Raw genomic sequence first — 13,081 nt, 5'->3', positions numbered from 1 at the left:
ATTGTAGAGTTATTTCCGAGCCCACCTGTTTAGAAAGTCATTTGAGGTAGATAAGGACAGTGACTTATTGCTGAGAAAAGGCTTCTGGTTAGGAGATATTTACCTGAGCTAATCTGTCTTAGGCTGGCTCTAAAAACAACAGCAGTGCTTTTACAGGTTATCAGGTAGTCGGGATTTCCTTTGGTGTGCTGGTGATATTTTTTCTTCCTTCCCAAAAGCTGCTCACCTAGGGAGGGCTGGGGTTTGCCTTCCCGCCTTTTCACAGCTGCTTGATAAAGATGTTGGCTTAACTGAAAAGCCAGGTTTCAAGGATATGAATTTTAGCTCTAAGGCGGTTGAAGTCAGATGATGCATTTCCTCAGTTCCTTCAGTGTCACTTGGCTGTAGCGTTTCATAGATTTTGGCTGCGTGCTGCATTGAAGAGAATTTTGCTAATCTTTTGGATGTAATTTTTCTTTTAATTTCCCTATCCATGGTTAGTTTTAGGCTGTGAAAGGAAAACAATAATTAATTACAACAACAAAGAAAAATGGCAGAGGATGCAAAAGCACATCACCTATGTCATATTAGCACAAATCTCTTGATCCTAGAGTAAAAATCCCTTCCTAAGTGTATTAAGCAAAGTTAATATGTATGTGCAAGCTCTGTGTGTGTGTGTGTGTTTCTGTGTGCACATCCATACAGGCACTAAAGGAATGTTTAATATGGGAAAAGCTAAAGCACCACTCAATTATGGTGTGGGAGTGTCTGCATAGACTTGAACTGAAAGCCAGTAGGAGCCAGAGTAAACTCCAAACACTAAGGTCTATCAGAGTGTCTCCAAAAGGAAATAGCAGAAGCACCATTGCTTGGACTAGCTAAAGCTCAACTGGAAAAGGCACTGGGTAATAATATATGGTATGGAAGAAATAATATTGTAGCAGCCAGGAGATGGATTAGATGAGTTAAAAGGTTTTTCCATTTTCTGACTTCTGTAATATCCTGTTCAAGGGATGATCTGAACTTTTTTTCCTTAATGAGTGCTCACATTATGAGTAATTTGATGGGGCCACCAGAGAAGTATTGGCAGCGCATCCCAAGCCATACCATGTCTCTCCATCAGCCTTGGAAAGGATATTTATGTTAGTGAGTGCCAAAACTTGTTCACAGACAACTCTTGCAAGAAAATTATTTACAAAAGGGCAAATGGGAAAAAAGGAGAAACTTTTTTTTCCCCTCAGCATAACTTCTTCATTAAAAAGGTCGCTGTTGCCAGTACCTCTTTCCCCTCCTTGTAAGCCCCCACAAAGGAAACGTCTCCTCCACCCCTCTGCTGGCAAAACCACCCCAGCCCCTGTTTAATCAGGTTGGCTGTGAACACACATTCAGATTTCAAAATTTCTGGGGTATTGGCTCTGTCCTTTACACCCTGCCTTTGCCTTAGGAGCATCAGATTCTGCCTCCTTTCCTCACCTTTGATTTTTTGGCAGGATTGCCAAGGCAGCCTGCAAACACTTTTTTAAGGCAGTGTCTCAGAGCCCATCTCATAGGAATGGGCTGATGCAGAAGCCAAACAACAGCTTATTTGCCTCACCATAGGGATAGAGGCGAGTCAAAGTGGTGCAGCATGTATTCACATTGCATATTTTGATGCATTTTTGACTTCAGAAGACCGAGCTCATCTGTTGATTTTGTGCTCATGATTTGCAGTTCAGTAACTCTGGCAGCACTGGGATTTATTAACAGTAATGTTATGAAAAAGGCCTTACAGTGGGGATATTAATCTATTACAATAAGTTGAGGAAATATTTTCTTTTGAAAGAGGAAAAAGCTGGCTTTGTCTGCAGCATGACCGTGTCGTATGGACTGTGTTTTCTTGCTGTGCTGAAAAAGCAACGAGGAGCTTGAAATGCCAAAGCCAGCTCACACTTCAACAGCATTATCAGGCTGACTCACTGCTCTCAGCCAAGGAAAAGGCTGTGCAAACTTTGCACAGGCTTTTTTTTTCCTCCCAGCCTCAGAGATGCATTTCTAATAAAACAACTTCCTTCTCAGTGTTTAGTATTTCCTCCAATGTGCAAGCTGGTCCCATGGGATAAACAGGATCGAGTCTGCAGCTTCCGAGTTGAATTTTTTTTCTTCTCCCCCCTCCCTAGCAGGTCACCTCAACTTGGCAACTTTTTACAGCCTTGCCTGAATATAAAGCAGGTCACAGGGATGGTCTATAAACCTATTCAGGCAGCCTGCAAAGCAGGCAAGGGGATTCCACGCGTCCTCTTTATCACTCCCTCTCAACAGGCCGGTGGCCAATGAAGAAAGGAGGTTGCAATCTTATGACTTTATGGATAGTGATCCAACCATTTTTTGGCTACTTTGTGAGTGCAGAAACCCCTGTTATTCTTTAGGAGGCCGGAATGTGTGAGGATCTAGGGCTCGACTGCTATAAATTCAAGCTCTGTTCTTAGACTACACCATGCACTGCTTTTGTAATGCAAATGGAAGGCACAAAGTGTCCCTTTGATAATGTGCAGTCAGGAGACAAAAAAAGCATTCACTGCAACAGTAAAACTAATTCATAAAGCTGAGAGACAATAGGAAAGCATTATGGATATTAAAAAAAAATAGTAATTTCTCATAGATCAACTTGATCGTTAATGTAAACAGTTCAAATGCAAACCAGAAGGAGGTAGGGGAAGGGGAGAGATCCAAACGGCTGTGCTGCCACCTTAGCTAACCCTGGACAAGTTTGGGTAAAGCACGAATTTAGAGTTCAGCAGAAAATCAATGTGCAGTTTGCCACTGGAGGGCTGATCCTTGGGCTTTATTCTGGATACTGAGTTAGGCTGGATTTCTCTTCGGCAACAAGAAAATCACAGCAGTGGGATTTTTTTTTCTCTTTTATTTTGATGTTAGGAAACTGTTAATAAACACTCCTGGGGCATAAATTTTAAGGGGCTGATTTCTCTCCATCACCTAGCAGAGTTTAGCTCAAGGTCACCTCACCTTGGTGCATTGCACTGAGCTCTGGAGGAGGCAGAGGGCAGGAGGAAGGGGATTAAAGGGCTTCCGAAATGGTTCTCCCAGCTGGGTCAGCCAAGCGACGGCACTGCCACGATAAGGGCAGCTCTGGATGGCTGCCACAGCCTCCTAACAGAGCATGCAACCTTTCTCTTGGGAATTGCTGCTGCCTCAGTGCTGCAGTAGAGCTGGTTGGAAGCCTTGGTGTTGAGCTGGTTTGGTGCTGTGAGGAATTGGTGATCTGCGGGGTGAGAAGGGCAGGATAATTTTCCCATATTTCTGGCACCATTATGATGCACTGCTGTGGCAGAGGAGGAGGGGAGGGAGTGCTGTTGATGCTGGGTTACAGATAAGATAAAGTCTGTCGCTGTCCTGGCATCCAGCATTTGCTGCCTGGGGTGGAAAATCTGAGGAAAGGAGTGCCTTTGGACAAGGTGTAGCATTAAGAGACAGCCTTGGATGCTTTCCATCTATACCTACTGGAGACTTTACCCACCATCTGTAGTCAAAGGTGATTAAAAAAAAATAAAAGTCTTATTGTTTCTTTTGCTAAAAATGCTCTCAGCTGCATATAAAAATGGGCTTTTATTAAGACTTGTGCTCACTAAATACCATTCATAAAACAGAGATGAGAAAATATGATGGAAAGTTAAATTTTTCTCTCTGTCACTTTGATTTCTTTGTTACTGCTAAAACGACTGCTCTGACTCATATTTTGCATAGTTATTTTTACCTTTTCAAATGTTCCTTAACTGTTCATATTACCCTGGGCAAATCCCCCAGGGATAATTTTCATTTGCATGCAGACTTTGATGGTGTTATTAAGCAATCACTTTCTGTACTAAGTCATTATTAAAAGTAATACCACAGAGCCTCAAAAACACATTAATGGTGCCAAACAATCCGCATTTCAGTGCTAGATTTATGGAAAGGGAAAAGCACAAGGTCTCATATCATTCAGTGGATGCTGCTCTATAGTTCTGTAGAAGCAGCAGGCTTGATCAGAAAATATCAGTATGTGTTTTCAGCCTTATTTCTTTAAATGCTTTTTTTTTTTTTTAATTTTTTTAACCTACCTGCTTCTTCCTACTTGTTTTTCCCCTTGGATTTGCCCTTTTCCTCTGGCCTTGGCAAGGAAGCCTGTCTGCAATCTTCCAGTATACACAAGCTGGGCTGGTTCTGGGAAGGAGGGTCAGCCTTCCCATCTGTAATCACTGTTTTATGGCTTCCACTCGAGGTGTTAATGCAGATCAAATGGAAAACAGTCCAGCATGAGCCTTACAGCTCCTCGTGCTGCCCTGCATACGGTCCCAATCGTTAATTCTGATTATAAGACCTAAAGGTAATTCTGTTTGCTCTCCTAATGCATTGCAGCTCTCCCGGTGGTCTGGTGTCTCTTTTCTCCAATTCCCATCTTGATCAATTGTTTGCAAATAATTAAGCTTTTAAGAGATAATGGTAGAAGCTAATGTACACAACAAAGTAAAGGTCTCAAGTCACTGTTTATTGAACAGTTTGCTTTGATATCCCAACGTGATCCAGAGTGATAGGTGGACTTGTCAGCTGGAGTCACTGCAGTGTTTTTAGCAGTTTTTCCATATATATTTATGTATTTCTTAAAATCACAGAATATCTCAAGTTGAAAGGGATCCATAAGGATCAAATCCAACTTTCTCTTCCTCACAGGACTACCTTAAACTTAACTATTTGACTAAGATATGTTTTGTACATATTCATGCAGATACAATATACATATATTCACACTAAAATATCTATACCCATATCTATTGCCCATGTGTCTTTATTCCTTCAAACAACCATTAGAAAGTTTTCAGAAGACACTGGTCATTCTTTCACGGGAGGAATAAAGACCAGCAGCAACAGTTTTGAATGAATTTCCTATTTCTTCATAAAATGGCAGTTCTCAGGGTTTCCCCCTCTCTCTCTGTTGCAATGTGATGTCTGCCTTTGCCTGTAGCACAGTCCTTCCAAGCCCTGTGGGTGGGAATGCAACAAGGCTTTGAATGTTTTTATAGCAACCTAGCCTGTGGCACGCTGCTTCTTTGTCAAGTCATTTTTATTATTTTATTTTATTTTTAGTCTACAAAGGAACAACCCGTATGATCCACAGAAAGCTTATATAATAAGGTTGCTTAGTGTTTAAGATGACTTTAAAGCACACCGAATCGTAGTTAAAAAGCCTGCCGCATTGTGACCCTTTAGCTAAGAGGGATTAGCTATGTGAAATCCCAGGCTGTCATGTGATTATGGCAATTACAGATTTATCATGAAATTAAAAGTTTATGCTGTACTAGGATATGGAAAAAAAAAATCAGATGACCTTAGACATACCACGATTTGAGGATTTTGTAGTTTCGGACTTCTACAGCAATTATTTTTACAGTGACAGTATTATTCTGATGGCTAATTTTATCCAGTCTTGTCTATTTCAAAAAAAAAAATGTCCAGAACAATTGAAAATTGCTTAATGGAGACAGGCTTCTCAATTCCAATAGCTAGAGGCTGTCTAGTAATTATTGCTTGCTGCATGAAATTAGACACAGTTTGTTCAATTACTTAAAATTAGATCACATGTAAGGTGGCAAAGCAAAATAAGAAAAAAAAAAGAATAATTCTGTCCCCGCTTGATAGCAAAGTAATGAAATGAGAAGTAAGCTGTAAAGATGAAAATGCTACAAATCATCTCTCTAGGGTTTGGGGTTTTTTTGTTGAAAGGAAGCAAAATGTTGTGTTCAGATAGGTGGACATATGTATGACTGTTATGGATGAATATGTGTAGAAGGCAGACAGTATAATATATGCTATATTTTTGCATGTGTAAAATGCAAATTGCATATTAAAAAGAAGTAAATCTCCTTCCCTCTGGTTTTCACTTTGCAATTCTGGAGTTGTTTCACAAACATGCAGAAAATACAGGGTGTGGTTTACAGGTGTGCAGATCATCTCGGGGCTTCCTGTCAAGAAATCAGTATTTTTAAAAGAATTGATAATTCCTCAATCTTTTGGGATGAAAAAGAATAAAACATCTCTTATGGAGCTGATGGATCTGAAATGGGTGTATTGAGTTAAGAGAAGTTGCTGGAGTTACAACAAAAATCCCAGTTTGGTAATGTGAGGTGATACTTGCATGTAACACAGCCATGAGAAGTCAGATCATGCTGTTTACAAGAATATATAAAATCTGCTAAATAGCTGTAATGCCAGTAAGATTGTGGAATTTTATGAGGTTTTAAATTCTTATGCTTTACAAGGTTTCAGTTTACGTCTCATGTAATATTACACTGGAGAATACATCCAGAGAATAAGGGAATATTTGGGGGGGAAAAGGGATGAGTGTATAACAGGAAATATTTTGTGACAATCAACTGCTAAATGGTGTTGGGGTAGGACTAACCAGTTGCACCAAATTATCTTTATTGAAATGCTGTTGAGCATCTTACAGCAGTCCAGGTCTGAATAAGATATGTCCTGAGACCTGAGCATCCAGACTGGGAGTTGAACCACATCCTCAAAACAGGACTTTTCCTTGAAACAGTTACATTTGCAGTATTTGGCCATTTCCTTTTGGGACAATGACATTTTTGCGTAGATGGGAAGGACAGAAATGATATTTCTACATTTCCAGCTTGGCTGTGGTTTTTGCTGTTGATTTATTAAGCAATCCGTATTCATGCAGAAGCAAATTTTCTGAGAAAGCAAATCAAGTTCTCACAAGAAACTTGTGATTGAATTATAACATTATCTTCAATTAAAGGAGTATTTATTTTCTGTCTCTTAGGATTAGTGCAGCACAGCTATGTTAATGTCAGGCAAAAATGTGCTGATTGTTGACCTTGTGTTGGCCTGTGTTCAAAACACAGGCGTTTGTTTATGTTCAGGATGCTGATCTTATTTGCAAATTATTTTGGGGTGCTGGCAAGTTTTGCCTTCACTGTCTCAGCAAACATCAGTGTGCCTTAGTTTTACAGAGAAGTGCTTTGTCACATTCTTTGTTGTTCCGTGAAATACAGAAAAAAAAGGGAAAAAATTGGTTATTTTACTCTAATCGGTCATTTGAGACGAGTAAAAAAATTTTCAGCTAATGCAACAAATATCCTTCTCAAGTAGCAAATATCCTTCTCAAGTAGCAAGGTACTGTCAGTATCCTAAGCAGTTATTTCTCCACTTCACTAATCTTTATAATTGGCTTGTCTTTTACTGCCATTAATTAAGTGATGTAGTAGCCCATTAATAATTATTAAAGGGTGACACACCTCAGCATTTTCACCTTTCAGTAATAGATGTCATGCTTCTGTTTTGGTTTGGTTTGTTGGGTTTTTTTGTGTTTTTTAAATTTAAAATAAAAGTAGGCCAAAAGAGCACATGGTTTTAAATGTTTGTATTTATTTTGGTGTCTTATAGCACCCTTACCCTTCAGAAGAACAGAAAAAGCAGTTGGCACAAGACACAGGACTCACTATACTTCAAGTGAACAATTGGTAAGTAATTTTCCTTAGTGTTTCTATATGACCACTGGCACCCCTTGGCTATTTCTCTGTGCTTTTCGGGACACACCTTGCCCTTGTTCCCCTCCTCAACAGTTTATTGATACAAAAGGGTTGTAACCAGGTGAGTGGTTTCAGGAATAGAAATAATGAGGTTTGCTACTGTATTTTATTTTACTTGTATTTTATTTGTGCAGATTTCAGTGTGCTTACATTTGATACTAGTCCTCTTTCTGGCTGAGGATGTCTGTTCTTTGGTAGGATGGCACATCCACTTGCAGAACATTGGTCTTGGAAGAGGTTCAGATGTTGGGGGGGAAAAAGGGACAGTTGGTCCCATTTCTGCTGAGCATATTGTTATTTGGGGCTGCTGTCGTGCTTTTATAGTGTTGTTAGAGAGGTTTTTCTTTCTGACTAGCATCCTTTTATCTTGTTTTAAAAATCCCATTTATGAATACACTTTGAGGACAATCTGGTTCTTTGCTGCTGAAGTACAGGGTGTACAATTTTGTTTGTTCCAGCTAAGGGATGGTGGAGCCCCTGCTCTGTTATGGCAGTGATTTGTTTGAAGGAAGTCAGGATCCATGCTGTTTCTGCAGTGGATTTTGGGTTGCTAACTGTCTGGGGTATGGTGAAGGCAACCAGTGAAAATTACTTGTGATTTAAGTATCATACAGCAGCAAACCTCTTTAAAAAAAAGTTTGATTTATTACCCTTTGATACTGCATCAAAATGTGGGTTCCTCCCACTATCCCAGAACAAGTGTCATATTTGAAGTGTATTGCAATCTAATACCTTGTAAAACTAAGTGTATCTAATTAATTGTCCTAATATTTTTAGATTAGTGTTTATGATGGGAAACCTTATCCTCTTTGAAGTAATACCCAGAAAATGGCCAAGGCAAACAGCAAGCCTGCTGGGGAAAAGGGAGGGAGGAATGCCAGTTTGCAGACAAAAGTTGTTTTTTTTTTCCCGTTCAATAAGTGTCAGAGATTAATATTACTGAAGCTCTGATTACATGGCCTAATCCATTTTAGTGAATAAATTTGGTCTTGATGTCCATTGCACCTACATTAACAAACCCTCCTCTCTTAGAGAGAGTAGGAGCCTATGGGAGAGATTTCAGATATATTAAACCCCATTACAGAAAATGTAATTTCTGTCAATATAATCCCATGTATTCTTCAATTTAGTACTTTAGAGATAACAAGCTACTTACAATATATTTGCCTTTGGAGGATTAATTTACAAAGTGCACTATCTGGGAGACGCAGGCAGGCTCACATAAGCATAGCTTGTAAGGGTTATCAATTTCTGTGACCCCACAGCAGCCCTGGGAGATCAATTTTTTGAAGCCCTTTAAGACGCTGAATAAAGGAAAATACCAAATACTTAGTGTATATGAAGTATGCTTCCAACATACTTACTTTAAAATGGAGGAATAAAAGGCACTAAACACAAAATTTACATGTTATAAGATGGTGTAACCCACAGTATTTTGGCTCAGCCATAAAACATTAGTGTTTGCTTCAACTTTGCATCCTCCAGCCTTCATCCAGGTGTTCCCCTAATTTATATGGTTGTCCTTCAGGTTTAACAAGGGGTGCTTTGGCCCATGGAGAAGCTGTGTATATTCATCAGGGTCCTGTTTAATTATGGGCTGGACTAAGGGTGTGTTGCTTCTGTGGGGTCTGGGAGTGCAGGATTCAACATGGACAAATGTGTCAGTTTGGGATGGTCCATCAGAGAAACTTTTCAAGGTGGATTCAACTAAAGCTGGTGGAACTTCTCCAGAGTGACTTTCTGTAGGTTTTATTTCATTTTTCGTTCAAGAGTGTTTTTCAGTACCCATCTCACCTCGAATATGAGGAGTTTTTACTTTGGCTTTGTGTCGGGTGTGTTCTTATAAATTCTTACAAGGAAAAATAAAAATGAGGTCAAAATACATTATAACTGAAATCTTGTGGATGTAGGGCAGGCTTCCTCTGCTTGAGCTAGTTCAGTAATTCTGCTGTGGTGTTACAATTGTATAAATTATTGAGATAATTCCTCTTCTCTTCCCAGTGGTACAAGGATTTAACATTATAGAGGCAGCCAGTCTTTCTTAAATCACAGGTGGTGGGCAGAGATGCCAAAATATGGCAATTCAGCCCCTGCTTTTTGTAATGAATGCCAAGGAGCAAGGAGACTGTGAAGCTGTTGCTGAGTGTGCAGGGTGCCTGGGAAATACCCAGCCATGAGGTGACCAGTGAGCTACTCATCCCCTCCCAAATCCTGGGGGGCTGTGGGGCAACCTTCTCAAACCTTTTGCTGGATCCCTTTTCTTCTAAGGCTATGTGCAGAAGAAATGCTTCCTGCCTAAATGTTTTTCTGCAGGGAAGAGCTAACAAATAACTTCAGGTTAGTTTTGCCTTTCTTCAGCAGTCTCATAAGTCATTCAGCCACAACTCACAAAAAAAAATGTGCCTTCCTCCTTAGATTCTTCCAAACTTGTTAACACACATGTACATTTTTGTATTAATGATGAGTCATTGTAAATCACTGTTGCAGAGATTAAATAAAATGCTGAAGGGCAGGCTGGGTGCAGATCAGTCATAAATTATTGGCAGCAACACAGCGTGTGGGAATACATGAAATGTGCATGAAAAACATAAACTCATGTCTGGTAGCATGGTCGTTAGCCCAGACTGGGAATGCTGGATTTTCTGGCTGGAATTAGAAGTTTGCCACAGACCAGTCAGTGAAGAGAGCATTTGTTTTCTGCAGATTGAAAGCATTGAAACAATTTTTTTTGGTCATATTTTGAATGCCTTTTCAGTGTGTGCTGGTTGCATACTTCGGTTCTCCACTGTAACAAAAATGTTGCTTTTCACATGTGGGCTGCCCTGGTGTTGGGGCTCCCCAGGCTTATCCACATAACTCCTGTTGATGGTGGAGGAGTCACAGGAATGGGGTGATGACTTGAGATGTGCCAGAAAATACAGAAAATATATCCATGGACGGGCACATGTCTTCAAAAATACCATTTACCATGACCCTTCTCCTTGGGTTGGTTGGTTTGTTTTTTTTGGAAAATAATGAATTAGAGGATTTTTCCTTTTATTTTTTTTCCCCTGACATGACAACTTTGCTTATGAATCACCAGCATTGCCTTCTAGGACATCTTTTTGCCTCAGTCAGATGTTTCTGTTGTGGGAAGAGGGAGCCCTTACCCTGTTGCAAAATAAAAATAAATCTGTGGAAGGTAGGAGGGTAGCAGAGTTCGAATGTGGTTAGTCCAAATGAACCATTCAGGTCTCTGTCATGTCAGTTGTTTAACCCCACAGCAGTTTAGGGTTCCAAGCATGGAAACATGAACTCAAAGGGGCACTGCTAGGATGCCTATATGGATATGGTAGAGACCTGACCAGGTACAGGTTAATAAGGTGCTTTTCCCAGGTGATAGAAACAGTGAATTGAAATATCCAGGAGGTGTGATCCAATCCCTTCTTACCTCAGCTGAGAGCCAGTCAGGCTATATTGAACAATCTATACAGTTTTCTTGTTTACTACATCCCAGCTGAATCCCTTCCCATTAAGAACTAATGGTAAATAATTACTGATGGTACTCTGTGAAGGAGAGAGAGCAGATCTCAACAAGGGCTGCATTAGGTGTCAGATGCTTGTTTATGTTTTAGAAAAGTCTTGGTACACACAAATAGATTTTTTTATGTTTGTAGAGTATATAGAGTTTGCCTATATAACCTCCCTATATGTGTATGTCTATATGTGATTGTCTCTCCAAATAGTGTAGCATACAGCTGCACATAAATGATCCTAAAAGAAAATAAACTGAGAATTCAAATCCTTTAAGCTCCAGCCTTTATTAGGTGTTTCCATTCTGCTTTTTAAAAAATACCCTCGTGCTATCTAGGGCACAGCCCAGACAATGCTAGAGCAGCTAGTCAATATTTTATCTTGCCCTCATTCTTCTGTGCTTCGTTTGTTGAGCTGTATTCAAACCGTGCTTGAAGATGGAATTAATAATTACTGCTGGGCTTTCCTATGGCACTTACTGCTGTAATACCCAAGTCCTTCCCTGACCTCCACATGCTTATATATGCATACAAGGTTGTGGGTCTGCATGGCATTTTTACAGTTCCCCTGCAAAGAGAAGTGTTGTCCTGGTTCACAGGGGAAGAAGGAAGGCTCAGAGAGATCCAGATCCAGCACAGTCACAAGTTGTGAGTTGGTGTGGGACTGAGAGGTGAAATATGAAATTTGTTCATATTTAATGTCCAACAGTCACTGAAACTTCATGTTTTGCGGAAACTCCGAGTTTTGAGTGCCTTGGTGTCTTACATTGCCGATGTCCAGAGTTGGGTATAGAGGAGAGATGGGAGAAATCAGTAACTGATGGTGAAAGTTTTGGGTTCAATGATCTACTAGTAGCTCTCAAGCAGTCCAAGGAAGCAGCAGAGCTGAATCCTCTTCTCCCATGCAGCATTTGGCTGTATCAACCAGGACTGGGTTGCTTTTCTTCCTGCCTTAGTCATTCAACTTCGTCAAAGTTTGTTTCCTGTAGAAATAGATTTTTTTTATTTTATTTTATAATGGCCTGGCCTGTTCTTATAACAGACATAATTGTCATTAAGGTGCTTGAGGCTTTAAGCCCTGTCAGAAACAGTTGCATGAGCTGGTAACTGAACTATTTGCATATGAAGTACATTCAAGACTAGGGTGCAAGCGGCTCCAGTAATATGGTGTCCTAATCTTGAGTTCTTGATTTTATGTTCTTGGCTTCTTTAAACGTCAGTTTTGTGTATAATTTCCTAGTCTTGCAGAAAACCTGAAAACAAGCCTCAACCCTACATATCAGGAAAAAAAAATCAAATAGTGTAATCAAAAAAATGCCCTAATCTCATTTTTGGAGTCAGATGAAGTTAATTTTACTGAAACTTTGTAAGAAAGACATTTCAAAAAGACTCCAAGACCAGCCCAAAGCTGAGTTTGGACAATCAGAGATGGACTTGGGGTAGGAAGACCTTAACGTATGTAGCACAGCCAGCTCAGGGCATAGACACACAGAAATAATTGATTACTCTTTTAGCCCACTCACAACTCTCCTCCAGCAGGAAATTTCCTCCTGCCTCCATTCCTTTGCTTGTGGGTAAGAGCAGTGCTAGAGCTTTGCTGCAGAAGCTGCACGGGGCAGGGAGGAAGCACTTTCCCATGGCATGGGCAGGCAGGGTGGCACTGTGGGGACAGGAGGATTCTGCACTTCTCACAGGGCAGTGCTCCCCAGAACCCAGCCATGAATGGGGAGCACCATGGCCAAGGGTGTCCTTTCCATCTGCTCGTCCTGCCTTGCAGATGGTGGGCTTACAGATGGAGCAGATGGGGCAATGCAGGTCGGGAGGTGCAGATGGAGAGGTGCAGATGGGAGCAGATGCAGATGGGGCAGATGCAGAAAGCCCCTGCTTGCCCCTCCACAAAGGGGCAGGGGCAAGAGGAATGGCTGCACAACTCTCCACCTTTTGGGAAACAGTCTCAGGCCTCTCTTTTCCTGCTGTTGTTTTTATGTCATAGCATGCCAGGGG

The 13,081-nt window shown here is 40.6% G+C and overlaps 1 protein-coding gene across 6 annotated transcripts in view; it reads left to right on the top strand.

Moving 5' to 3' along the window:
* MEIS1 (Meis homeobox 1) overlaps window positions 1-13,081 on the top strand; it is a 203,214-nt gene that overhangs the window by 172,499 nt on the left and 17,634 nt on the right. For all 6 annotated transcript variants that reach the window (XM_085054295.1, XM_085054294.1, XM_085054293.1 and 3 more), the window contains one exon: window positions 7,420-7,496. In XM_085054295.1, the coding sequence (XP_084910421.1) occupies window positions 7,420-7,496 (77 nt within the window). The remainder of the gene's footprint in view (window positions 1-7,419; window positions 7,497-13,081) is intronic.

The sequence above is a fragment of the Lichenostomus cassidix genome, chromosome 3 (genome assembly GCF_008360975.1).
Source record: "Lichenostomus cassidix isolate B80296 chromosome 3, HeHo_3.0, whole genome shotgun sequence".
NCBI classification, from domain to species: Eukaryota; Metazoa; Chordata; class Aves; order Passeriformes; family Meliphagidae; genus Lichenostomus; species Lichenostomus cassidix.
This window is presented reverse-complemented; position numbering and strand designations above follow the sequence as displayed.